The 26826-nt window shown below is 43.9% G+C and overlaps 1 protein-coding gene across 2 annotated transcripts; it reads right to left on the reverse strand.

Annotated features, from left to right (window-relative positions):
* Positions 1–226: 226 nt before the first annotated feature.
* Positions 227–7873, reverse strand: LOC123443274 (putative ubiquitin-conjugating enzyme E2 38). Of its 2 annotated transcripts, none has more exons than XM_045119605.1 (8): positions 7698–7873; positions 7112–7221; positions 6368–6394; positions 5149–5387; positions 5006–5069; positions 2019–2158; positions 1591–1917; positions 227–771 (listed from the first exon to the last, which is right to left on the reverse strand). In XM_045119605.1, the coding sequence occupies exons 2-8, from the start codon at positions 7179–7181 to the stop codon at positions 505–507; spliced, it is 1134 nt and encodes a 377-aa protein (XP_044975540.1). In that variant the 5' UTR covers positions 7182–7221; positions 7698–7873; the 3' UTR covers positions 227–504. The 2 variants fall into 2 exon arrangements, with proteins under 2 accessions (XP_044975540.1, XP_044975541.1); XM_045119606.1 differs by having other exon boundaries at positions 1621–1917; positions 7698–7869.
* Between the last annotated feature and the right edge of the window lie 18953 nt (positions 7874–26826).

Below are 26826 nucleotides of genomic sequence, written 5' to 3' on the forward strand. Positions count from 1 at the left end.
GGGTTTGTACAAAAAAATCTCACACTCCCACCCAGCGCCTTCCCAACTCTCGGCCACTGACAGGTGGGTCACCAGCACGCTACACGGGCTGGACATACGTCCAGATACAGATGAAGGCACCATATTTGCACGTCCAAACGAGTTCGAGCACCAGGTTCATGTATTTTACAACTTTAGACATTAAATTGAAAATACAAACTTCATGCACTAAATTGACCGCACAAGATAAGCTGAGACACCTTCAATGTATTTAACTAAAAAAATAATGTCAATTTGTACTGCTCATCAAATCGGCACAGGTTCTATTGCCATCTTTATGCAGGCACCAAAGCTAGTGTAATGAAGTTTCTATCAACATGTATTGCACTAAGGTCACATGCTAAAACCACAAAGTGGGTAGACATAGAAATCAAGGGGCAAATTTTCTTCATCAAATAGCTAACAAATAGCAAGCAAATGCTAAACTATAGCCACCGGTCAGGTGTCTTCTGAAACACGGGAACCCTAGCTGATAGACATAGTCTTATCTGCAGCAGGCACCTCTCTCTTCAGTTGTAGCGCACGAAGTCTGTTCGCGGCTAGCTCCTTTGCGAGAAGTTCAGTCTGTGCATCCAGGGACTTCTTGAAACCTGCAAAGCACTTGTTGCGAAGGTAAGTCTGGCCATCCTTGACCGATGATCCGACGACCATGCCACAACCATATGCACGGCATGCCTCTAGGATGGCCCGCTCCCGCTCATGGAAATGGCAAACAATGAGGGTCTCAAAATGCTGCAGAAAAGGATGGCCTGTAAGAATGAGTTCAGTGCCCTAAAGAAACAGGTGTACACTTCATAAGATGTATGTTCAACATTCCATATAAATATACTGGGTGGCGTTACTTCTTAATAGTGTAACCAAAATGAGCAAAACGTGTAGTTTTTTTTTTAAACTGCCGCCGGGGCTGGGAGGAGATTCCCCAATCTGAATATAGTTCAACAAAAGTTATCCAACAAGGATCAGTTTAGGAGAGACGAGAGGAGAAAAAATCCGGCCACATGCAACTTTCGGAGGCGATGAGACCATAGGGTGAGGTCAGAGATTACAGCACGGATTAGATCAAATGGGGTTTGGACAGTGGCAAATTTCATGTCACAACTGACAAGAAACATCTCCTATATGGGTTGGGAGTACAGCACCACTAAAAAGAGTTTATGAAGATGACAAGTACTCCCTCCGTCCCAAAATAAGTGACTCAAGTTTGTACTAATTTTAATATAAAGTTAGTGTAAATTTGAGTCAATTATTTTGGGACGGAGGGAGTATAATTTATACAAGATATTCATTTAATTAATCAGTACTAAAATGAAGTTGCTTCCAGGTTCTCTGTATAAGAAATAAAAACACAAAAGATTCAGGTTCTCTGTATAAGAAATAAAAACACAAAAGATTCAATTTAGTTAACTATGGTAGGAACTGGTATAACACTGGATTTATATGCTTTTAGATCTATGGAGTTTTTTTTTCTGAATGCGTGTGAGCAATGTTGTAACCATGAAAATTCAAAATCTTCTTTCACGGCATGAAGACCAAAAAACACAGCATTATTACCTTGGCAAGCAATGAGGGTTCTATACTTACCTTTGGAGGCTTCTGAAGTAAATACATCATCATCTTGCAGGTTAGGACAAATGTAGTCTGATTATATCCAAGGGAATGCTTTTCTTTAGAGCTAAAGATGATTGGCTCATTAAAGTATGGTTTATCATTCAACACAAGGCCCTGGATGGAGACCAACACCTGCAGCATTGTGGAATTTGACTTGCCCCACTTCTCAGATCCGGAACCTAACCAAGTGTTCAGCAGGCTGAGGCAAACTTTACCACTCTCATACAAGTTTGGATTAAGCCGAAGCCCACTCGAATGGAAATGAACTTTCTGTGCATATTGAATAGGTTTCTGTTAAGATATTGCAATTTTGGAGGACCGATGTGAAGTGGTAAAAACAAGGGGAAGGCGGCTGTGAAGTGGTAACATACCGGTGGACATCGCGGGTATTCAGGAGGAAAACAAACATCAAAGAAGAACAGACCATCATGATATGGAGTTCCAGCAGGCCCAACAATAGCAGCCCTAATCAGATCAATCCTATCCTCATAAACTCTAATATAAATAGATTCTGCATATTGAAACAAAACTCAGACCCCAAGTATTATTAATACAAGAAATCAACTGATTAAGGAGCAAAAGCTCTAAAAGAAAGACTGCAATTGCAAATATGAAATGACACATGTGTTGACACTAGGACCCCCTATTACTAGTTTACTACCCATTAGCTTAGGAGTTGTGAGTAGTTTCCAGTTTTCCCATTCATTTGAGATATAAATGAGTGGCTGGCCATTCTACTCTCCTCGGCCAGCACCCGGGTCCTTCTCAACGGAGTGCCCGGGCCCCCGATATGGCACCGCCGCGGGCTGCGCCAAGGTGACTCGACGTCTCCGCAGCTATTCGTCCTGGCCGTCGACACCCTCAGTCGCCTCATGCAACGAGCGCTCCAGACCGGCATCCTCCGGAGCCTCCACCCCCGTCGAGATGTTCCGGCCATCTCGCTATACGCCGATGATGTGATGTTGTTCTGTCACGCCACGACCAACGAGGTCAGGGACGTGAAGGGCATCTTAGGAGTCTTTGGTGCCGCCTCTCGCCTGCATGTGAACTACGGGAAGAGCTCTGCCACGGCATTGCATGGGGACGAGACAACTGCCACAGTGCTGGAGACCCTGGGTTGCCAGACGGCGGACCTGCCCATCTCATACCTGGGCATCCCCCTCTCCACACGCCGCCTCTCCGCGGCCCAGATGCAACCACTCGTCGACACAGTGGCAGGCCGCCTCCCGACGTGGAAGGCGTGGCTCATGAACAAGGCTGGGCGACCGGCGCTCGTCAAATCGGTGTTAAGCGCCATTCCCACGCACCAAATGCTCGCCCTCGCCCCCCCGAAGAAAACCCTGAAGCAGCTCGAGAAGATTCAGCGTGGGTTCCTCTGGGCCGGATGCCAGGCAGCCCACGGAGGGCACTGCCACGTGAACTGGCGCCGGGTATGCCGGCCGATCGAGTATGGTGGCCTGGGAGTCCGAGACCTCGAGCGCACGGGGCTCGCTCTTCGGCTCAGATGGTTATGGCTCTCGCGGACGGACCCTAGTCGTGCATGGCATGGCCTGGACATGCAGTTCACCCCCGAGGAGCACGGTCTTTTCCACGCCTCCACCACCATGCAGCTCGAGGATGGAACCACAACGCTCTTTTGGGAGGACCGATGGCTCCTCGGCCTCTCCATCCGCAGCACGCGCCCGCGCTGTACATGTGCATCCCCAAGAATCGCAGGAATTCCCGGACGGTGGCGGAGGGCGTCCATGGCAATGCTTGGGCGCGGGACATCCGCGGCATCCTTGGCCTCCAGGAGATTGGGCAGTATCTCCAACTCTGGATGCTGGTGTCTCGCGCCACCCTTTCCCCTGAACCAGACAAGCTTACCTGGAAATGGACGGCCAACGGCAGCTACACAGCTAGGTCCTGCTACCAGGCCACCTTCCACGGATCTATCACTTGCCGCTCTTGGAAGCTGATCTGGAAGAGCTGGGCCCCGCCGAAGGTCAGATTCTTCCACTGGCTCGCCAGCCAGGACCGCTGCTGGACTGCGGAGCGCCTCGCCCGCCATGGCCTCACACACCACCCTCGGTGCCTCTTATGCGATCAAGAGCCGGAATCTATGCAACACCTGCTGCTCGCATGCCCATTCGCGAAGCAGACCTGGCACGGAATCATGTCCTGGCTGCGTCTCCCGACTCCGGTGCCTGACCAGGACGCCACGCTCCACGACTGGTGGCTGCGGGCTCGCGATGCTACGCCCCCCCTGCTCCGCAAAGCGTTGGCCTCCGTAGCGCTCCTGGTTCCTTGGATGATCTGGAAGCATAGAAACGCGTGTGTATTCGATCATGTAACCCCATCCTTAGTCGAGCTAGACGCTGCGATCAAGGACGAGTCCAGGAATTGGGCTAAGGCAGGAGCCAAAGGGCTTAGAGTCACCCTGCCATCCTCCTGGGACGTCCATTGATTCATTTGTAACACCACTGTACTGGCCTCTTAGGAGGATGTTCTCCCCCCTTTTCAATGCAATGAAACGCAAAGGCTTTTTGCGTTTTCTCGAAGAAAAAATAAATGATTAGTTTCTGAAAACATGATAAATCCACTATGACAAGATAGTGTGGAAAGGGGTCAAGAATCCATTATGAGAAACTGTATGAAAGGGCCAACAAATCCAGAAAATGATGGTTGTATAGAAACAACAGTACATCCTTAGAAGTTTCTGTAGTGGCAGTCTGTGGAGAGTTGGTATAAACAAAAATAGCATCAAGTAATATTTAAATAAATTGAGAATGAATTGTGTCAAGTTTGGGACTGAACAACCATCAAAACTTTCAGTTTTTTCAGCCACTCATCAAGTTAAGGTAGAGTATGCGGATACTACCTTGAAGGTATCACAAATTTAGTAAGATATAATCGGCATAAACTAAGTGCAGAGAATGATGACTGATTGACTGGATGGAAATAATAGTACCATCCTTTAGAGTTTATACAAATACAGTAGGGGGGGGGGGCAGTCATTCGTACTCACAGAAACAGCATCATGGAATGTTTTAAACACAACGAGGCAAACATGAACAATGCCATGATGTGGGAATCAACAGCCATTTCAAAAATTCCCACCCGCACAATCAAGTTAGAGGAATCAATAAACATATCATAATCAAATTGAGACAGGATGTTATGAATTGTGATGCTACCTTTAAGTTAACACAGATTTGATATATTTTATTTAGCGAAATTAAGATATGATCAGCATAAACAGCAGTTTGTTGACAATAGTAAAGGACCTGTGGTGCTATTCATTGTCAATGTAGTGATAGTCTGATCAAAACAAATATACCATTTTTTTATCATATAAAGATATTACATATGTACCGACCAGGTAGATCTCTCTGTAGAAGCTTCCATTCATTTTGGATTGTTTTTGCCCAATCTTTGCTGGTCTGGTCACAGATAGGAGGTGGGCAATTAGTTCGCAGTTGGGCCTAAAAGAAGCAGAGTTCAAGAAAGGACATAGCATACCTTCGCTGGTGAAGTCTTTGCATAGTGGTGGTCCGAGTAATCTTGAACAACATCAAATTGGTTAAATGACTTGTTATCTTCATTTTCCGATCCATGTACTTCCTTTATCATCGATGAGATATTACTCGAACATTCAGGCTCGTCCTTTTGCAATGATAGCACCGTACCAGCGCCACTTGAACATGGATCCAAAAGACTGTTGCTTGCAAGGATATTAAGAGTAGAGTGTGGAGCAGCACCTGAAATCCAGTAGAATGTTGAACTATAACGTATGTTATCACCCAATATGTACAGAAGTTTAGGACAGAGATATCGAATTGGATCTCATCTGATGCAGCCCACATCACTCATCTGTTGAGGTTCATTGCGACAATGCCTCTGTAGTTTTCGGTTTTGGTAAGTATTGTGTTTCTTTGTTGTGAATACTACTCCCTCCGTTCCTAAATATAAGTCTTTCTAAAAGTTCCACTAGTGGACTACATACGGATGTATATAGACATACTTTAAAGTATAGGTTCGCTCGTTTTGCTCCGTATGTAGACCCCTAATGGAATCTCTTAAAAGACTTATATTTAGGAACGGAGGGAGTAGTATCAAGGTATCATTACAACTGATATTTGTGTGAAAGCACATCTTTGTGGCAGGTATAAAATCTACTGGTTCAATCTAGCAAGTCCAGTTACCTCAATTTTCTTTGTATCACTGCCCCCACCCCCAAAGTGATCGCCAGCTAGTTTTTATGTTAACTTCGGTGAAAGTTGGATACCATTTGAAGTAATCCTACAGCGTCCATAAAAATAGTACTACATGCATAAATTAAAATATAGTAAATAGCTGTGATTTCCTCAAGCAGTGAATACGACATGCATAATATATGCATGTAATTCAGTCCTCATTCTATAGAGCACCAAACTAACTGCTTCCTTACACATGTGGTTACAAATGTTTTAGACAATGGAAATACAACTCCCTAAACTTCTGTAAGGCTGCACCGCTTGTCTTTCTTTGCATTCAATAAGACCAAGAGTATTTATAGTGAAGATTTTCGCAACTCCTAGATACATTTCAGATTTTCAGGGCTTACTTAACTCAGTGCTCAACCAACTGAAAGTGTCATATAAATTTTCAGATAACTGCTGATAAGGTTTAAAACTAATATATCTAACCAGAAGGCGCATATGGAGCATTTCAATATTTTACATTCGGCATAAAAGGCTACCTTGCGAAACAGGGTTGATGGACTTTCCTGCATAAAATGATTCATTCATTTATTAGAAGAACATTGAGGAAAATAACAAAAAATCATTTATTACATGATGGGTTTAATATAACAAACTTCAGACATTGTTGACCAAAGAGAAACATGGATTCATAATGCCATTTCAAGTCTAACCCAACCAAGTAATATAGCAGTGTTAAGATTCAACCCTGGGCATTCCTGCATCCAACCAAACTCTAGTAGCACTCTAACTAGACCAAAAATAGCATTATTTTACTTTTCTGTGAAAATGCATGTCCCACACCACAATGTGGCATTTGCGGTGTGTCTCTTAACATGTGGTAAGATATCAACTTAGCACTTGTTGGGTTCGTAAGAGTTAATCCATATGGTTCAGTAGTTCCACACAAGCAAGACAGATTAGTGCAAGGTAAACGTCCAACCATCCTGATATAACTGTCTGGACTACAGAGCAACCAACCAAATTAACTGGAGAATCTTATCCATTACAACTTCAGGGTAGATATGCAGTCTCTCTGCACCCCGATCGAGAACATGTTCGTACCAGAGTTGCTGGAAGAAAGAGTGGTAACCCCATCGGATGAGAACACCATTGAACAGACTAAATTATTCTCTTGAAGATGGAAATACCCATTACAATGAACAAAGCCCGATCGACCATGTGAATCGATAGCAGTCTAGCAGTGACAAGAAAATCATGTTGGACCGGGAAGGGTGCATCACCTTTCTTCTTGGAATCTTTCTTCTTGTTCTTGCCTACTCCAAACAGCTGAAGCAGCTTGTTCAGAACCATCCTTCCTTCAATGTTTTAATCTACCCCACACGAGAAGCACCTGAAAAAACATGAAGCGCCAACGGGTTTATTTGGAACCAATTGCTAGAAAGGTGAACAAACATCGTAACATTGACAGTAAACCATTTCCTCGCCAGGAGTAAAGACTACTGAATAAAAGAAAAACAACAGAAATTAAGCTCAAAATCTTGGAGAATCGCCATGGCGCGAGGAGTTGTTTTTTATTTCTTCGAGAAATCGTGTTCATCGGCCTCACCCCAACACTCCAATCTCAATCAGTGCATTTGTGATGCCATGGCAGGACCAAATTCTGAAATACCCATGAACGAACGTGAAAAGAAATGCAGGCAAGGCCATGAGCAGGAGTATCACCGCATCATTAAAAAACCCTTCAATGCGGCAAAGAAAGCGAAAGATCCAATTATGCCAGAAAGGAAGGGAAAGCTGAGCGCGAGAAACCCCAAAACGATCCCGGATTGCAGGCCAACAAGAAACCCAGCGGAAGGCGAAACCAACCAGTCCAGCCCCTTCCTGGTGCCGCTCGTGATCTTGAGTCGAGTGGAGGCCGCACCGGGGGAAGGACGGGAGTAAGGAGGTAGGGTTTAGTAGGCAGGATTTGCGGGTGGCACGCCACACGGATGGCCGGATGGGGAGGGACGGAATGTGCGACTGGACTCGACTGAACTGGACTGGACACGTTGCGTGCCATGGGAAGGAGGGACGACCGACGCGGGTGGAACCACGCCGAGATGGCACCTTGCGAGCCAGTGCCATCTCTTGTCCGACTGATCGAGACGACGAGAAAAGATTTGCCCGCACGTTCGGTGGATGCCGATACAAGGGTCTCTCCGGCTACGTGACGGGCTGTACTGTAGGGGCGTGTGCTGTCGCCCGGTGGAAAATCCTGCTCGTTTTTTGGGAGCGGAACGCGGGGTGCTTTCTTTTCGTGAAAGGAAGAGAGAGTAATGGCAATGGCCAAAGGGCAGCGTCTGATCTGCTGCCGTCTCGTGCCTACGCTCAATGCCTGCTGCTATGCTTGCTGGTACATTCGTGGAAGTGCCCACTGCTCCTTTCTGCGTATATGGCAGCGTGTCACATGCGCTGCGCATGCTCTGTCCTCGACTTTCGGCACCAGATCAGACCACGAATGAAAAGAACGGGAAGAAAAAAAAGATAGTGTTAACCATTCTTCTTGCGTCTTTTTTTTTATTGAAGGGTATTCCTCCTGGAGTCAATTTTACATCACTGGTGTCCGGTGCTAAATTTGGTTACAAAAGAAATTTTAATGATAAACTAGTATTATATATTAAACGGATGCTAGAATTTGACTCGAACGTACATATATACGGTGTAAATTGTGTTTCGATAAAAAACAGTGCGGACTAGACGTACCCGCATGGTGCTGGGCCCATGTGAGCTTGAAGCGTGTGTCTTGTTATTTTGTACTCCCTCCGTTCCTAAATATAAGACCTTTTAGAGATTACACTATAAACTACATACGTATGTATATAGACATATTTTAGAGTATAGATTCACTCATTTTGCTCCGTATGTAGTTTTCTAGTTGAATCTCTAAAAGGTCTTATATTTTGGAACGGAGGGAGTAAAAAGTAATAATCTTAAAATCTTATGCAAAAAGAATCAACTCAAAAGAACTCTTCTGTTAAAAATGAAAAGTAATTTCATAAGCGCAAAAGTTTTTGTTTTTCAGCAAGATCAAATCAACTTTCATCCAAATCATCCCAACGGCCTTGCTTGACACAAACACTAATTTAAACCAAACAACACATCTAACCAGAGGTATAATTGTGTATTTTATTGAAAACAACAAGAAAACTAAAAAGGAAAAAAAATACAAGTTGGGTTGTCTTCCAACAAGCGCTATCGTTTTACGCCCCTAGCTAGACATAACGCGTAGGATCTAAGTGTTGTCATCTTTGTTTCTAGATCCATATGGTGCCCTCATGATTGATTCATATGGTGGCCTAATTCTTGTTCTAGGGAAGTGTTTCATTCCCTTCCTTAGTGGAAATTAAAATTTAATATTGCCTTCTTTCATGTCAATCACGATACCAATAGTATGTAAAAACGATCTACCAAGTATAATTGGACAAGACAGATTGCAATCAATATCAAGAACAATAAAATCTATGGACACATAATTTCTATTTGCAAGAATAAGAACACCATTAATTCTTCCCATAGGCCTTTTAATAGTAGAATTCGCCAAGTGCAAATTTAAAGAGCATTCTTCAATATTGGTAAGACCAAACGCATCACATAAAGATTTCGGAATTATAGAAACACTAGCACCCAAGTCACATAAAGCAAAACACTCATAATTTTTAATCTTGACTTTGATAGTAGGTTCCCACTCATCATGCAATTTTCTAGGAATTGAAACTTCTAATTCCAATTTTTCTTCAAAAGCTTTCTTCATAGCATCAAAAATATGTTTAGTAAAAGCTTTATTTTGTTCAAAAGCATGGGGTGAATTTATCATGGATTGCAACAAAGAAATACAATCAACCAAAGAGCAACTATAATAATTAAAGTCTTTGTAATTCAAAATAGCGGGCACATCACTAGTTAAAGTCTTGACCTCTTCAAACCCACTTTTATCAATTTTCTCAACAAGATTTTCACCCTCCGAATCATAGGGACGCCTTCTAACTAAAGTTGACTCTTCTCGAGTCCCTTTTCCATCAATCTTAATTTTACTAAACAAAGAATCAATAGAAGAAACACCAATCATTTTAATCACTTTTATGAAAGTAATCACTAGAAAACGCTCTTTCTAAAAATTCTCATTTAGCTCTAAGCATAGTGGTTCTTTTCTTACTTTCATCCATAGAAAAATAAAGAGCTTTAATTGATTCTTCAACTTTAGGAACAAAAATTTCATCTTGAGAGTTTCTACATCATGAGAAATTCTATCAATACTTCTAGACAAATCATCAACTTGATTCAGCTTTTCTTCTATCGAAATATTGAAAGATTTTTGAGTATTGATAAATTCTTTAATATTGTTCTCAAGATCAGAAGTGTTTCTATTATTATTATAAGTAGGATTACCATAGGAATTACCATAATTATTAGAGGAATTACTAGGAAAAGGCATAGGATTAAAATTACCTCTATAAGCATTGTTATTGAAATTGTTTCGCGAAATAAAATTCACATCTATGGCATCACTATTTTGCTCAATCAAAGTAGACAAACGCACATCATTAAAATTAATAGGAGCACTTTTATTAGCAACCAACTTCATAAGAGCATCAACTTTTTCACTCAAAGAATTTATTTCTTCTACTGAATTGACCTTTTTACTAGTAGGAGCTCTTCCGGTATGCCATTATGAGTAATTGGCCATAATATTGTCTAGCAACTTAGTAGCTTCCCCAATGAGTAAAACGGCAAATAATGTAAATTGCGAGGAGATGAGATTTGTGATTAGGAACCTGGTTGATGTTGAAGATCCTCCGTGGCAACGGCGCCAAAAATTCCTTTTGATGTCTGTTAGAACTACGTCGGTATTTCCCCCAAAGAGGAAGGGATGATACAGTATAGCGACGGCAGGTATTTACCTCAGTGATGAGACCAAGGTTATCGAACCGGTAGGAGAACCTCCTCACACCACGTAAACAACACCTGCACACAAATAACAAATACTCGCAACCCGACGTGTTAAAGGGGTTGTCAATCCCTTTCGGGTACGACGCCTCAAGACAAGCAAATAACGTGAGGTAAAAGTGGTAGCTAGAATAAATAGATTGCAGAAAAAATAAATTGCAACAATGTATTTTTGTATTTTTTGTTTAATAGATATGAAAATAAAAGCAAAGAAAAATATATCGCAAAGGCAAATATGATGAAAAGAGACCAGGAGGGCATAGGATTCACTAGTGGCTTCTCTCGAGAAAAATAGCAAACGGTGGGAAAACAATTAGAGCAACTCTAGCAGACCCCGCATCCCACCGGCCCGCAAAACGCATTTGCAGTTCGCGCAAAACCACTTTTGCGGGCCGGCCCGGGCTGGCACAGATGCAGACCCCCAAACGGATCCGTAAAAAAGTATATTCACGGAATATGCTTTTTTACGGGTCGGCTTGTGCGGGTTCTGCTCGGGCTCCACCACGACAACCCGCAAACAGAAAACTGCAAATCTCGCATTTGACATAGGGTTTGGCAAACAAGTTCAAATTCAAACAAAATAAACAGTTTGCGCGCAAAAAAAGAGAAGTTCATTATGCAAAAGAGGACATGCAAAGGTTTGAGTATTGATCTTCGATCCTTTGCCAATATCTCTTGGCAGTTTGAGAAACAACCGTGCATGCATCAAGAGACACCGCACTCCATGCTTGGATCAAAGCTTGATCTTCCAAGATCGTGTAGTTCTTCGATATTTGGCTTTTCCCAGCCTTTGCTTGCGATTGCTCAAACGCTTCCACTTCGATCTCCTCCAATTCGTCCGCGGCACCATGATCATCCACGCTGCCGTCCGTTTCATTGTAGTTGAATGGTTCGAAAGAGGCTTGATCAATGTCAACCGCGTTCGTGTCCAACATGTTCATGATCTCGTTTGTTGCATTGTTCGAACCACCGCTATAGAGAACGATAACAAGTCACAAGCTATCAAGACTAATGGTGAAAAATGAAAAGGAATCTCCAAGACCGAAGAGGCATACCTTCCGGCCATTTCGTCGAGCACCTCGGCCGCGGGGGGAGCGGAATTGTTCAACGACATCGCCGGAGCACCTCCTTGCGGGGGGGGGGGGGGGGTGAAGTCTGAGGTTGAATAAGGTGGCTTCCTTGAATCCAGAACCTTCCTCCGCTTTACGGCCGTGGCCTTGCCGGCCTTCTGCGCCGCCGGCCGGGATCGCACTGCGGCGTTGGCGCCCGGAGCACGGGCCCTCGCGGAGGGGGCAACCGGATTCCCGCCCTGCACGACCACGGTTCCCTGCCTCTTTCGGGAAGGCACGACGTGTGCTTGGGCGACGATGGCGGGGGCAACATGGCTGGCGACGAGATTCGCCCGAGGGGAAGGAGCATGCGCGACCTCGACGGTGACGGGGGACAGCATGGGGTCCTCCATGGCGGCGAGGAACGGCCGAGGAGGAGGAACCGGAGCTTGCGGAGGGTGGGAAATGGTGGCGGAGGGTGCGGGGAGCGGGGAAAGGGCGCGCGGAAATGCCTCTCCCGCCAAATCTCGCGCCGGATAGGGGTCCAGCTCGGGTCGGCCTCCCAGCCCGTGAAGATGGAGGTTGGGGGAGAAGATTTGCCGCGCCCCGCAAAAAATAATGCGGGTCGGCGCGGGATGCGGGGTCTGTTCGTGCGGATTTTCCGGCCCCGACTCGCAATTTGGCGGTTATTTTGCGGGTCGGGGCGGGATGCGGGGTCTGCTAGAGTTGCTCTTACTATTGGGCAATTGATAGAACTTCAAATAATCATGACGATATCTAGGCAATGAACATTATATAGGCATCACGTACAAGATTAGTAGACCGACTCCTGCCTACATCTACTACTATTACTCCACACGTCGACCGCTATCCAGCATTCATCGAGTGTATTAAGTTCATGGAAAACAGAGTAATGCAATAAGAACGATGACATGATGTAGACAATATCTATTTATGTAGAAATAGACCCCATCTTGTTATCCTTAACAGCAACGATACATACGTGTTGTTTCCCTTTCTGTCACTGGGATCAAGCACCGTAGGATCGAACCCATCACTAAGCACATCTTCCCATTGCAAGATAAATAAATCAAGTTGGCCAAACAAAACCCAAATATCGGAGAAGAAATACAAGGCTATAATCAATCACGCATATAAGAGATCAAAGAAGACTGAAATAACTTTCATGGATAAAAACATAGGTCTGATCATAAACTCAAAGTTCATCGGATCCCAACAAACACACCGCAAAAAGACTTACATCATATGGATCTCCAAGAGACCATTGTATTTATAATCAAGAGAGAGAGAGAGAGGAAGCCATCTAGCTACTAACTACGGACCCGGAGGTCTACAAGAACTACCCACACATCATCGGAGAGGCACCAATAGACATGATGAACCCCTCCATGATGGTGTCTAGATTGGATCTGGTGTTTCTGGACTCTGCGGCAGCTGGAATTGATTTTCGTCCCCCTCTTTAGGGTTTCTGGAATATTTGGGTATTTATAGAGCAAAGAGGCGGTGCGGGAGGCCAACAAGGAGGGCACAACGCACCGGGGTGCCTGGGCCCCAAGGCGCACCCTGGTGGGTTGTGCTCCCATCGGAGCTCCCCTCAGGTGTGTTCCTGGCCCACTGGATGTCTCCTGGCCCAAAAAATCCACAAAAAGTTTCGGTGTGTTTGGACTCCGTTTGGTATTGATTTCCTGCGATGTAAAAAACATGCAGAAAACAGCAACTGACATTAGGCACTATGTCAATAGGTTAGTACCAAAAAATGATATATAATGACTATGAAATGATTGTAAAACATCCAAGAATGATAATATAACAGCATGGAACAATAAAAAATTATTGATACGTTGTAGACGTATCAATGTTCTCCCGAGAACTTGTGTCATCGCTTTTGCGATTTCCTTCCACCGCCAACACCTACGGATAACTCCACTCCCCTTATCGAGGATTTGTTCATCCCTAGTTGTTCATGTCTTCCAAAAAATTCTTCGAAATGCTATTGATCTTTTAAAATCCTTTGTAGCCTATTGCTCTTGAACTTTCTCACCTTCTTGAATTATGGTTAGTTCCATATGTCTAACAACATTCACTAAAATCCTTTATTATTGTCCTTTGATCTTATTGATTGAACCTATGTGTGAATGCAAACAATCATGAGTTGATCCTCATAAATTATCTGTACGACTGAGACGTCTTTCCAAATAGGAGTTGGTTCTTGTTAAATCAACCTTGATTGATTGTCCATCTAAGTCCATTCAACTTACTTGTATTTGATCGGAGCATCTGATTCTGATACACCAACCTAGAAATCATAATTCCTTTGGTATTTAAGTATCAATATTACTCAGACGATCTCTAATCCGAAGCCTTGCATTCCTTCTTCCTCTAATAGGGTACCGATACTCACATCAGGTCCTTTGTGGACCGCTAGACCCATTGTTGGGTTATTATCCGATAGCATCCTTCACATTCAAAACTCTTGTGATATTATTCCCCTGATACATGATGCCATTGGTAAATTGTGTCTTCTCCCTGTGATAAGTTGTATCATATTATTTTGTCAGCCATGCTCTTCAAGCATGTGTTAACTACTCTTGAAGTTTGTGTTATATGTTCCTAAGATGCCTCGATGAGTTGAACCAATGCCTTTCCTAATCCGTGTGAACCCGAGAGTTTTCACGGGTCTTACTCTTCTAGTGTTTTGCCAAATAATCTTTCAAAGCTACAACTTCATCAAAGGAGAGGAGCAAATGGCAGGTGATGCATTGATGAAGTGGGAGTTGACCTTGAACTTTGTGTTCATGCCCATGGATCCAGTGCATGTATTATCATGGAAGCTTCTCGTAACAATAAAATTCCATTGGTATAATTTGATCTGGTCTATGTGATCTTGTGCTTTGCTATCGTGGTTCCGACCATATTGTTCTACTTTGATTTCATTCTCGGACAAGTTAAATTGCTTGTCTTCCAGAGATCAATACACTAGCCTAACATCTATTCTGATCTACCTCCGAGTGTTATCCCTGGTATCTTGAGAATATCACGGAGCTATATAACTTCTTATGAGCTCTTCATCAACTATGATATTTCGTTGATTCCAGTTTCCTCGTGTCCGAGTTCTTGGACACTCAAGGACATCAATAACTGAATCGAGTATGCATTATGATTCAACAACTTTTACTAATCTTCTTTGCTTATGAGTTTGTACTCGATCATGTCATTCCAAGCTGTTAGGCTACATCATCATCGTCATGCTAGAGCTTGACCATGCTATCAGTGTCCTTCATCCCCGGAACACATTCCAACTATGCGTTAATCTTACATCGAGCTTTCACCGTCATGTTGGTTGTCTTTAAAGGCAATTTCGATTCTGAGCTAGCAATCTTATGTATGGTTCCGACAACCTTTCACTTCACCATTCCTTTTTGAACGATTACATCTTCATGAAACTTCTCAACAAATGTGTCATGATCATCATCAGCATTCTGAACTCTTCCAGGATATCAATCAAATTCATGATGATAAATACCATCCTTGCCCCTCGATGATTTGTGGTATCATCGACAACCTTATTGCCTTCCCTCCAACACAAAATTGTTCATGTTTTGTGTTGTCCATTGAGTTCTTTGCTACCCATCTTATGTTATGTTCTACCATGGATTATTACCATATTTTATGTTAAGAATGTTGTGAGAATTGTTGCACCTCTTAAGAATTCTTGATATAGTAATACTTCTCGCCATCACCATTCATTTCTTGGTCGCCGTGTTGTTTCTAACTAGAATACCGAGAAGTGAACTCTGATGTGTGATTCCAATACTTCTGGCAACCCTATTGCTTTGAAGTTAATGACTGGTAGTTTCATTCTTAGTGTGTTGGTTGTTGACTCACCATTTTAGCATTAGTCGTTCTACTTAGTCCATATTTTATGAGTGCACCCTTTGTTGATGATTCCTCAAGCATACGCCATTATATCATTTGATCCTAAAAGTTCTATCTCCTTGTTCTTATAATTTTGGAAATTCATCACTACCGACATTTTGAGGGATTGTTCCTGAGACCATCGGCCACACCCTCAACTTCTCCATGGTTCATGATGAAGCTTTTGAAAGCATTATCTTTGTGCCTAGCTCATGAAGAATATGTTTGATAGAAGAAGTGTTTTCCGAAGGTTCACGTGCATTCTTTCTGCCATGAATATGAGAAAGTTTCGTTTTGCTTCCTCTGGGATCATCCCAAATAATTCACGGAAGTGCAAAGTGTTATATGTTTTGAAGATTTGTTATATTCACTTTATATAACTTTCTTAGCACCCCAAGCCATCGATTGATTTGATCAAGGAAAAGAAGTTCTTTCATAAGAGCTAATCTAGGCTTACGCAAGGACCTTGATATCCTCGATGATGGTTCCCAAATCATAACTCGGTTGCATTTTGTTGTTAGAATTCCATGTGGGCACAAATGTCTTGAAATTGTGTTCATGTGTTTTACAATCTAACTCATGATTCAAGACTTGCTTCCATAGTTCATATTCCGAGAAGCTTGCATCATCATCTCATCAATTTTTGTTGCCCTCCTTTTCTTCTCGGGCATCCCGAGTCTGAGGTCTCCTGACACCGATCAGATCTGAATCTCGGGCAGATATGATGGTTGGGACATTTCCAATAATTATAAATTTGTTCTTTATGTAACTCATTAAGGTGATGTCATGTCTAGCAGATGTGGCCGGATGATCTATTGTTATAGTTTCTTATTTAGCAAGATTAGCCATTTCTCCCATTAGGAAAGTATATGACTTATTCTAGAAGCTATTCCTGATGGATCCTTTGTGTTTCGAAGTCCGGCCTTTGGTTGATGACCATATCATTGCTACCTCCAAGCATGAATGTGGTACTCCGATCATCAACAAGAACATTGGAAGCACAATGCTAAGTATTCGTAATCAGTTATCCAAACATCGTTGTATTGGTAAACCATCATGAATTTCCTTCCCCTTTTGTCTAAATGCTTATGTACTTGATGTTCGTTCATGTATATCATGCTCTGCTTGTTCCTGTGAAAGATATTGTCCTAATACTTATGGATGATCACCTTTTCCTTTCCATTGGTCTGGTTAAGCTATTAATCACATTTTCCTTTCCATTGGTTGTTTAACCTTTCTCGTAAACTAATTAACTTATCTAAGCAGTAACAATTCCCTACTTATGTAAACACCTCAGTATACAACTCTCTCAGTAAGACCGTGTTGCTATTGTTGTTAACATTCCAGTAACCGCCGGTGGACGAAACTTTGCCTATTGGCTCGCCTTGTTTCGACGAGCAGGATAATGGTTTTATCCGTTCCCCGCCCTTGGTACCGGCGTTGTTGCCAACATAACTAATAAGCTATCCTCTCATAGGTCTTGCTGCCATGATCATACAAAATGTCACCGCTCTTCCTACTCTTAACCCACATGGTGGGCTCGTAAACCACAGTTCCACAAGATCGAAACCTGACTCTCCTATACATCTTTGATTCCAAAGTATATTTTGATATTCCCAAGCCGCCATCCAAGGGATGATCTATTCTAGTATCAGGACCAATATTTATTTTCGTTGCTATGAAACCGTTTTCATCTTATGATCAGGCATTGAATGATTTCCTACCACTTTGAAATGCTTGTACCATCGCCTATGGCTCCCAATGAATTCGCTGAGTTACAGCTCGTGGAATCATTCATGTCATCTTCCCCGAGTTCACTGTCAGGTGCCCAACTTTATGGAGATGCGTTCTTTCAGAGTTTCCCCCTCTTATCCCATACATAGGACGATGAAGATTCCAAAGGAAGGATGATGACTTCATCACGATGACCTGAAACACAAAATTAAAGACATCAACGTAAGGGATCAACTTCTTAGGGAAGAGTAACCAAGACAAGAAGACTCGTTCATAACCAAACTTTCCCCCTTACTTCCACCTCTTAATTCTCGTGACGAGAATTTCTTTTAGCGGGGGAGAGCTGTAACACCCCGTGGATTATCAACTATAATAACCTATGTGATCAAGCTACAATGATCACAAGGTTAAGCTAATCCATTTTTTCTAAACAATGTTTGATCACAAAATGGAATCATATCTCATTTCAATTTCCTTTTGAAACGGAAAAAATCATTTAATAAGTGGTTTATTTTTGCAAACCTGAAAACTAAAATCATGGTTGGCTTACAAATATTCACCTGGTATTTATAAAATATGAACCAACATTTTATAAGGTATTTAAGTGCGAGTAAAACAAATAAAACAAAGGCCAAAATATTGTTTAATTCGACTTTGTAATTATGAAAATTTCAAAACACTTACTATAGTGGCCTTTTTATGGTACTGCCTATTATTGCCTTTTTATGGTACTGCCTATTGTTGCCTTTGTAATAAGGGGCAAACTCCATATTTTACAAAAGTAAATTACTGTTGTTTTTAAATCAAATAGGAACAATTGTTTTAAAAACATAAGTAAAAATAAACGAAAGCCGCCCTATTCCCTCGGCCTTGGCCCGTTGCACTAGGCCCATCCCAACCCTCTCCAGTGTCTTTCTCGTGCTCATCACGGACGACGTGGACGACCACACAGCGTCCATGGCCTGGATCGGCCACGGGGCAGCCATCCAGAGGCCCCCTCGCGCCTATAGCCCCCCGATCCCCTAGCGAACCCTAGAACCTCCATTCCCCTCTCTCGCCCCTCTTACTCTCAAATTCCTCACCCCCGAGCGGAGCCATTGCCGCCGCTCACCATTTCCATGGCCACTGGCCAACCCTCGCAATCCCGAGGCACCTAGGAGGACCCTCATCGTCTTCCACACCGCGTGCACCCACTGGATGGAGAAGACCCACTGCCTCGACATCGCCTGCACCATCTTCTCCATCATCGGCCATCAGAGCTCATCGCCGAGAGTCGCCATCACCGTGATCCCACGTCTCCTCAGACCACCGCGTCAAGCTTGCTGTGAGACCCACGACTTCCCTCCTCTCCCCGCGCTTCAGTTCACGGCCCCATCGCTAGAAAGAGCGGAGCCAAAGCTTTCTCCTCCCCGGGTAGCTCGTCACTGGTTGTACTCTGACGACCCTTTGTTCACTCCAGTGGGTCCGCTTGCTTCCCCACAAGCCGTAGAGCTTCGCCAGCCCCTTGGTTTGCCCTCGCGTGCACCCTAGCTATGAGGCCGCGTTCACCCGAGCTATGCCACCACCCGACATCGCCCTCCGCTTGATTCCAGCCACCCTTACCTGCCTCCTCCATCGCGAGCACCATTGGATGCGCCTTGTTTTGGCGGTCGCGTCGCCCCTTTCGCTGCTCAAATGGTCACCGGAAGGAAAATCCCGACACCTCGCCGCCGCGTGTGGAGCTCGCCGAAGCCCTGCCGACACGCAGTGTCCATTTAAATCGGCGTGAGTCCCTCGCTTGTGGGCCGAGGGTGATTAGCCCCACTACCCCCACCTTGGGAAACTTAGCACTAGGCCCCCCTAGCACTAATTAGTTGAACTAATGAAATTAACTATTTATCTAACCTAAATATTCATTTGCTAATGGACCCCACCTACTTAATTAGACTAATAAACCGGTTAGGATATGAGTCTATGGCATATGGACCCTACACATCCCCTTGACCAGTCAACTACAGAGTCAGGAGTTGACCAGGCCCACGAGTCAACCTTTGTTGACTGGTCAGTTAACTCGGACAACTAGGTCCCACTTGTCGACCACTAGTACATTGTTGGGTGCACCCGACCGGGTGCACCTAGCACCTTACTATTTATTTTCCGAATTTAGTAAATTCCAGAAATTCTTAAAATGATTTAAAACTTTCAAAATTGATATAAAATAATTTATAACTTGGATGAAAATATTTTACTCCCTCCGTCCCAAAATAAGTGTCTTAAGCGTAGTATAATTTTATATTAGAGCTAGTACAAAGTTGAGACAGTTATTTTGGGACAGAGGGAGTATACATGAAAGTTGCTCAGAAAAATCCAACGAATCCGAATACGATGTCTGTTTATCTATCACATGCCCCTAGCATGATGAACAATTGAACATGGACATTTGGCGTTTCCGTTAAAAGCCAATGACCTGGGAAATATCGTGAGATATTCTCCTGCTCCGTTTGTGACGTGTAGTACCGCATTAGCTCATCCCTAGCACTGCATATTGACATGTCATACGTCGTGTTGCATCTGCTTTCTTTTATTTATTATTTCTTCCCCCTCTTCTCTCCGGTACACACCGTGACTGACGCTACTGATGGGTATGACTACGCGAGTGACGATCAACCTTTTGCAGGAGAGCAACAAGGCAAGCAAACCCCCTTGATCATTCTGATATCATCCATTCTTTCTCCCTCATGCTTTCATTATATTTTTCTACAGTTGTAGATAGCTCCTATTCTGATGCATATCCTATTTTTGCTAAACTATTGTTGTACCCTACTGCATATTAAATGCTTGGTATAGGTTGATTAGTGATCCCCAGTGACCCCACTATGTCCTAGATACCCCTACTTCATCATCAAAGACTCGACGACTTGAAAACTCGAAGACTCAATCATCTGGATCGACAAGCCAGACCCATCACATCACCTCACACCCCCTCAGTTGTACGACTCTGCAGAGCTACTATCGAGTATCTGATGACGAGTTGATGGATATACTTCTCGCCCCTCGTTGGTTACCCCAAGTGGAAGGTGGAGATGTAGTCAGCAGCAGATTTCCCTTACACGGAGACTGTAAGGTTTATCGAACCAGGAGGACTCCTAGGCTCAACAAGTAGGTGTCTTCCACCCTGGAGCTAGCAGAAGACGTGGACCTGCACACACAACAAATAACTTTGCTGCCAACAGGTACATAGAGGCTGTCAATCTCTCTGGCCTTGCAGTTTGCAAAGGATCAAAACACAAGCGGGAAGGTAATAGTGATTGCAATGGGAAAGTAAATGAAAGCAGCTAATGATGGAGGCGTAAACAATGATGGTGATATGGACCGGAGCCACATGATGTTCACTAGTGATGTCTCTCTCCCAAAAGACGGTAAACAACTATGCTTGGGTAAACAAATCACAGTTGGGCAATTCACAAAATTATGATCGCACCGCAATGCTAATTATGCTACTTGATAGTTAGAGGTTCAATAGTAATGGGCAGTACGCCAAGACAAGTAGACCATTTATTCATCAGCATCTACTTACTAATCATACACCTTGAGATATCTATCCAGAACATCTCTCTGGTATTAAGTTGCGAGCCCCACCCAAAGTGTAAACTCAAAGCAACGGACAACTGCATTAATGAACTATGCGTAAGGTAAGCAATCCTTGCAACCGTGGTTACAAGCAACGTTGTTTTCTCCCTAGAGGCAACAAGCACATCCCCTAGTCTCATGTTTCCGTCACTCAAGCTAGACATCGAGGGGCATGGACCCACAATCATGCATAACGCTCCCTCTTGGAGTTACAATCTACTACTTCGCCAAAGCAATAAAAAGCAACGGAGAACATGCATGAATCACTAAGGAACATAATATAAAAGTATAATCAAATATATAACTCATAACAATCTGAACATAATCTCATAATCCATCGCATCCCAACAAACCGAGCATAGCAATAGCAAGAGAATTACATAGATGCCTTGATCCTGTAGGGCAGCTCACAAGGACTAATCATTGAAGCACAAGATTGGAGAGAAGACATCACATAGCTATTGGTCATCGACTCATGGTCCAAGGAGGACTACTCACGGCACGTCCGGGAAGCGTTCATGGCGGTGGAGAAGCTCCCGGAGGTCAATCCTCCCTCCTACAAGGTGCCGGGAAGAGGTCTCCTGACGCTCCCGATCTCGGAAGCGCTGCGACGATGGACCGATGGAGAAATTCGTGATTTCAGAAAGTATGTGAGGGTTTCCTATAGGAGCTCTAAATATAGCCAAAGGAGGGCACTCGAGGAGGTGGGACCCACCCAGGCGACCTCCTGGCGCGGCCTAAGGCCTGGCCGCACCACCAGGCCGTCTGAGAGGCCCCTGGCCCCCTCTGGCACATCTTCAATGATCCAGAAGCTTCTGTTTCGCTGATTTTTTATATATTGCTTCTGGAATTTTTCGGACTTCGGAAAATTGGGTAATAGCCCGTGCAAAATAGACATCAGTAGATAGAAACTGGCACTGGGTGCACTGAGTTAGTAGGTTAGTCCAAATATGTGTAAAATGATATAAAAGTGTAGCAAAACATATAACAATGTCACCCAAAAGATCATGGAACAAGCTGACATTATAGATACGTTTGGGACGTATTAGTATCGAGGGTGATACCTTGTAATGTACTCCTGATATAAACTCTATAATGTATTTAACCGGAGGTGGATTACGGAGGGTGATTCCTCCTTCACCACTTCCTATAACGACTATGTCGTGCAACCCCTCAAGCGTGAACCATCGAGGGTTATTCCTCCCTGGTCACCTTGATGGTTGATATGTCCCAAACGTATCTATAATTTCTACTTGTTCCATGATATTTTGGGTGACATTGTTATATGTTTTGCAACATTTTTATATCATTTTACACATATTTGGACTAACCTACTAACTCAGTGCACCCAGTGCCAGTTTCTGTGTGCTGATGTCTATTTTGCATGAGCTTTTACCCAATTTTCCGAAGCCCAAAAAATTCCAAGAAAAATATATAAAAAATCAGCGTAACAGAAGCTTCGAGATCACCGAAGATGGGCCAGAGGGGGCCTAGGGGCCGCCCAGGCAACCTGTGGGCGCGGCCTACCCCTGGCCGTGCTAAGAGGCCGCCTGGGTGGGTCCCACCTCCTCCAGTGCCCTCCTTTGGCCTATATTTTCTCCTCCGCGAGGAAACCCTTCCATCACATCTAGAATCGCAAATTTCTCCATCGTTCCACCGCCGCAGCGCTTCTGAGATCGGGAGCGTTAGGAGACATCTTCCCAGCACCCTGCCGGAGGGAGGATTGACCTCTGGGATCTTCTCCATCGCTATGGACGCTTCCCGGACATGCCGTGAGTAGTCCTACTTGGACCACGGGTCTATGACCAGTAGCTATGTGATGTCTTCTCTCCAATCTTTTGCTTCAATAGTTAGTTCTTGTGAGTTGCCCTACATGATCTAGGCATCTATGTAATTCTCTTGCTATTGTTATGCTCGGTTTGTTGGGATCCGATGGATTATGAGATTATGTTCAGATTGTTATGAGTTATATATTTTATTATCCTTTTATATTATGTTCCTTAGTGATTCATGCATGTTCTCTGTTGCTATTTATTGCTTTGGCCGAGTGCTGCGGCAACAAAAGTCCTTCCCTGGCGCTTAGGAATTCTTCTTGTTACTTCTCTGGTTTGCGTCGGTTTTTCCCTTGAAGAGGAAAGGGTGATGCAGCACAGGAGCAGTAAGTATTTCCCTCAGTTTGAGAACCAAGGTATCGATCCAGAAGGAGGGCCTCGTCAAGTCCAGAGTACCTGCGCAAACACAAACAAGCTTGCACCCAACGCTTCAAAGGGGTTGTCAATCCCTTCAAGATTGTTTGCAAAGTGAGATCTGACGGCGGAAAGTGCAACGAAGTAAAAAGTGTAAGGCTGAAAATATGGTGTGGAGTAGACCCTGGGGGCCATAGTGTTCACTAGAGGCTTCTCTCATAATAGCAAATATCATGGTGGGTGAACAAATTACTGTCGAGCAATTGATAGAACTGCGTAAAGTCATGACGATATCTAAGGCAATGATCATACATATAGGCATCACGTCCGAGACAAGTAGACCGATAGTTTCTGCATCTACTACTATTGCTCCACACATCGTCTGCTATCCAGCATGCATCTAGTGTATTGAGTTCATGACGAACAGAGTAATTCCTTAAGCAAGATGACATGATGTAGAGGGATAATCTCAAACCAATGATGAAAACCCCATCTTTTTACCCTTGATGGCAACAACATGATGCATGCCTCGCTACCCCTTCTATCACTGGGTGAGGTCACCGCATGGTATGAACCGAAAACCAAGCACTTCTCCCATTGCAAGAATCATAGATTTAGTTGGCCAGACAAAACCCACAACTCGAAGAGAATTACAAGGATATGAAATCATGCATAAGAGAGATCAGAAGAAACTCAAATAAGATTTATAGATAATCTGATCATAAATCCACAATTCATCGGATCTCGACAAACACACCGCAAAAGAAGATTACCTCGGATAGATATCCATGAAGATCATGGAGAACTTTGTATTGAAGATCCAAGAGACAGAAGAAGCCATCTAGTTACTAGCTATGGACCCGAAGGTCTATGGTGAACTGCTCACGCATCATCGGAGAGTCATGGTGTTGATGAAGAAGCCCTCCATGTCCGAATCCCCCCTCCGGCAGGGCACCAGGACGTGCCCCAGATGGGATCTTGCGGAGACAGAAGCTTGCGGCGGAGGAAAAGTACTTTCGATGATCTCTTTATTTTTTGGGGATTTTTAGGGAATTTATAGGTGCAACCCCTAGGTCAGGGGGCGCTCAGGGGGCCCACAAGCCTGGATGACGTGGCCTCCCCTGGCCGCGGGGTGGGGGCTTGTGGGGGCCCCTGAGCCTCCCCTGCCTTGGCTCCCAAGCTTCCCGATCTTCTTCCGTTCCAGAAAAAATCTTTTCGTGGATTTTCTTCCGTTTGGACTCCGTTTCAAAAATCTCCTCTGAAAGGGGTCAAAAACATGGAAAAAACAGGAACTGGCACTCGGCACTGAGTTAATAAGTTAGTTTCAAAAAATATATAAAAGGCATGCAAAACATCCAAAGTTTGACAAGATAATAGCATGAAACCATCAAAAATTATAGATACGTTCGAGACGTATCACCGAGTAGTAGATTGTAACTCCAAGAGGGAGTGTTATGCATGATTGTGGGTTCATGCCCCTCGATGTCTAGCTTGAGTGACAACAACATGAGACTAGGGGATGTGCTGTTGCCACCAGGTAGAAACAATGGTGCTTGTGACCAATGTTGCAAGGATTGTTTACCTTACGCATAGTTCGTTAATGCAGTTGTCCATTGCTTTGAGTTTACACTTTGGGTGGGGCTCGCAACTTAATACCGGAGAGATGTTGTGGATAGATATCTCAAGGTGGATGATTAGTAAGTAAATGCTGATGAATAAATGGTCTATTTGTCTTGGCGTACTACCCATTACAATTGAACCTCTAACTATCAAGTAGCATAATTAGCATTGCAGTGCGTTCATAATTCTGTCAATTGCCGAACTGTGATTCGTTTACCCAAGCGTAGCTGTTTATCGTATTTTGGGAGAGAGACATGTCTAGTGAACATCATGTGACTCCGGTCCATATCACCATCATTGTTTACACCTCCATCATTTACTGCTTTCATTAACCTTTCCCTTGCAATCACTATTACTATTCCCGCTTGCGTTTTGATCCTTTGAAAACAACAAGGCCGAAGATATCTACAACCTCTCTGTACTCGTTGGGAGCAAAGTTATTTGTTGTGTGTGCAGGTCCACGTCTTTTGCTAGTGCCAGGGTGGAATACACCTACTTGTTGATCCGAGGAGTCCTCCTGGTTCGATAAACCTAAAAGTCTCCGTGTAAAGGAAAACTTGCTGCTGACAACATCTCAACCTTCCACGTGGGGTAACTGATACGTCTCCATCGTATCTACTTTTCCAAACTCTTTTTCCCTTGTTTTGGACTCTAATTTGTATGATTTGAATGGAATTAACCTGGACTGACGCTGTTTTCAGCACAATTGCCTTGGTGTTATTTTTGTGCCGAAATCAAAGTTCTCCAAACGTCCTGAAAATTTACGGGGAGCAGTTTTGGAAAATATCAAAAATATCTGCGCCAAGTTCCACCTCAGGGGGTGGGCCTGTGGGCCACAAGCCCCTGCTCCGTGACCACCCCCTGGTGGCGGTGGGCAGGCGTGTGGGGCCCACAGGCACCTGCCGCCCCCAACTTCAGCTCTATAAGTTGCCTTTCGTCCCAGAAAAAATAAAAGAGAATTTTTCGTCGCATTTTCGATACGGAGGCGCCGCCACCTTCTGTTCTTCATCTGGAGGGCAGATCTGGAGTCTGTCTTGGGCTCGGGAGAGGGGAAATCGTCCGGAGAGGGGAAATCGTCGCCATCGTCATCATCAACCTTCTTCCCTCTCCAATTCCATGAAGCTCTTTGTCATTCGTGAGTAATCTATTCGTAGGCTCGCTGGGCGGTGATGAGTAGGATGAGATCTATCATCTAATCGAGTTAGTTTTGATGGGGATTGATCCCTAGTATCCACTATGTTCTGAGATTGATGTTGCTACTACTTTGCCATGCTTAATGCTTGTCATTAGGGCCCGAGTGCCATGATTTCAGATCTGAAATTATTATGTTGTCACCAATATATGTGTGTTTTAGATCCGATCTTGCAAGTTGTAGTTACCTACTATGTGTTATGATCCGGCAACCCTGGAGTGACAATAACCGGAACCACTCGCGGTGATGACCATAGTTTGAGGAGTTCATGTGTTCACCAAGTGCTAATGCGTTATTCCATTTCTTTATTAAAAGGAGAACCTTAATATCCCGTAGTTTGCTTTTGGACCCCGCTGCCACGGGAGGAATGGACAATAGATGTCATGCAAGTTCTTTTCCCTAAGCACGTATGATGACACACGGAATGCATGCCTACATCACATTGACGAACGGGAGCTAGCCACTTATCTCTCCGTGTTATAGCTGTTGCATGATGAATATCATCCAAACAAATCACCGACCCATTGCCCACGAGTTTGTCCTACTGCTGATGTTACTTGTCTTGCTCTACTGCTGCTATTACTGTTGCTACTGCAGTTACTTGTTTTACTCTGCTACTGCTGCTACTACTGTTGCTACTGCTGTTACTTGTCTTGCTTTGTTGTTGCTACTACTGTCGCTTGCTA

This window comes from Hordeum vulgare, chromosome 3H, assembly GCF_904849725.1.
Source record: "Hordeum vulgare subsp. vulgare chromosome 3H, MorexV3_pseudomolecules_assembly, whole genome shotgun sequence".
NCBI lineage: Eukaryota > Viridiplantae > Streptophyta > Magnoliopsida > Poales > Poaceae > Hordeum > Hordeum vulgare.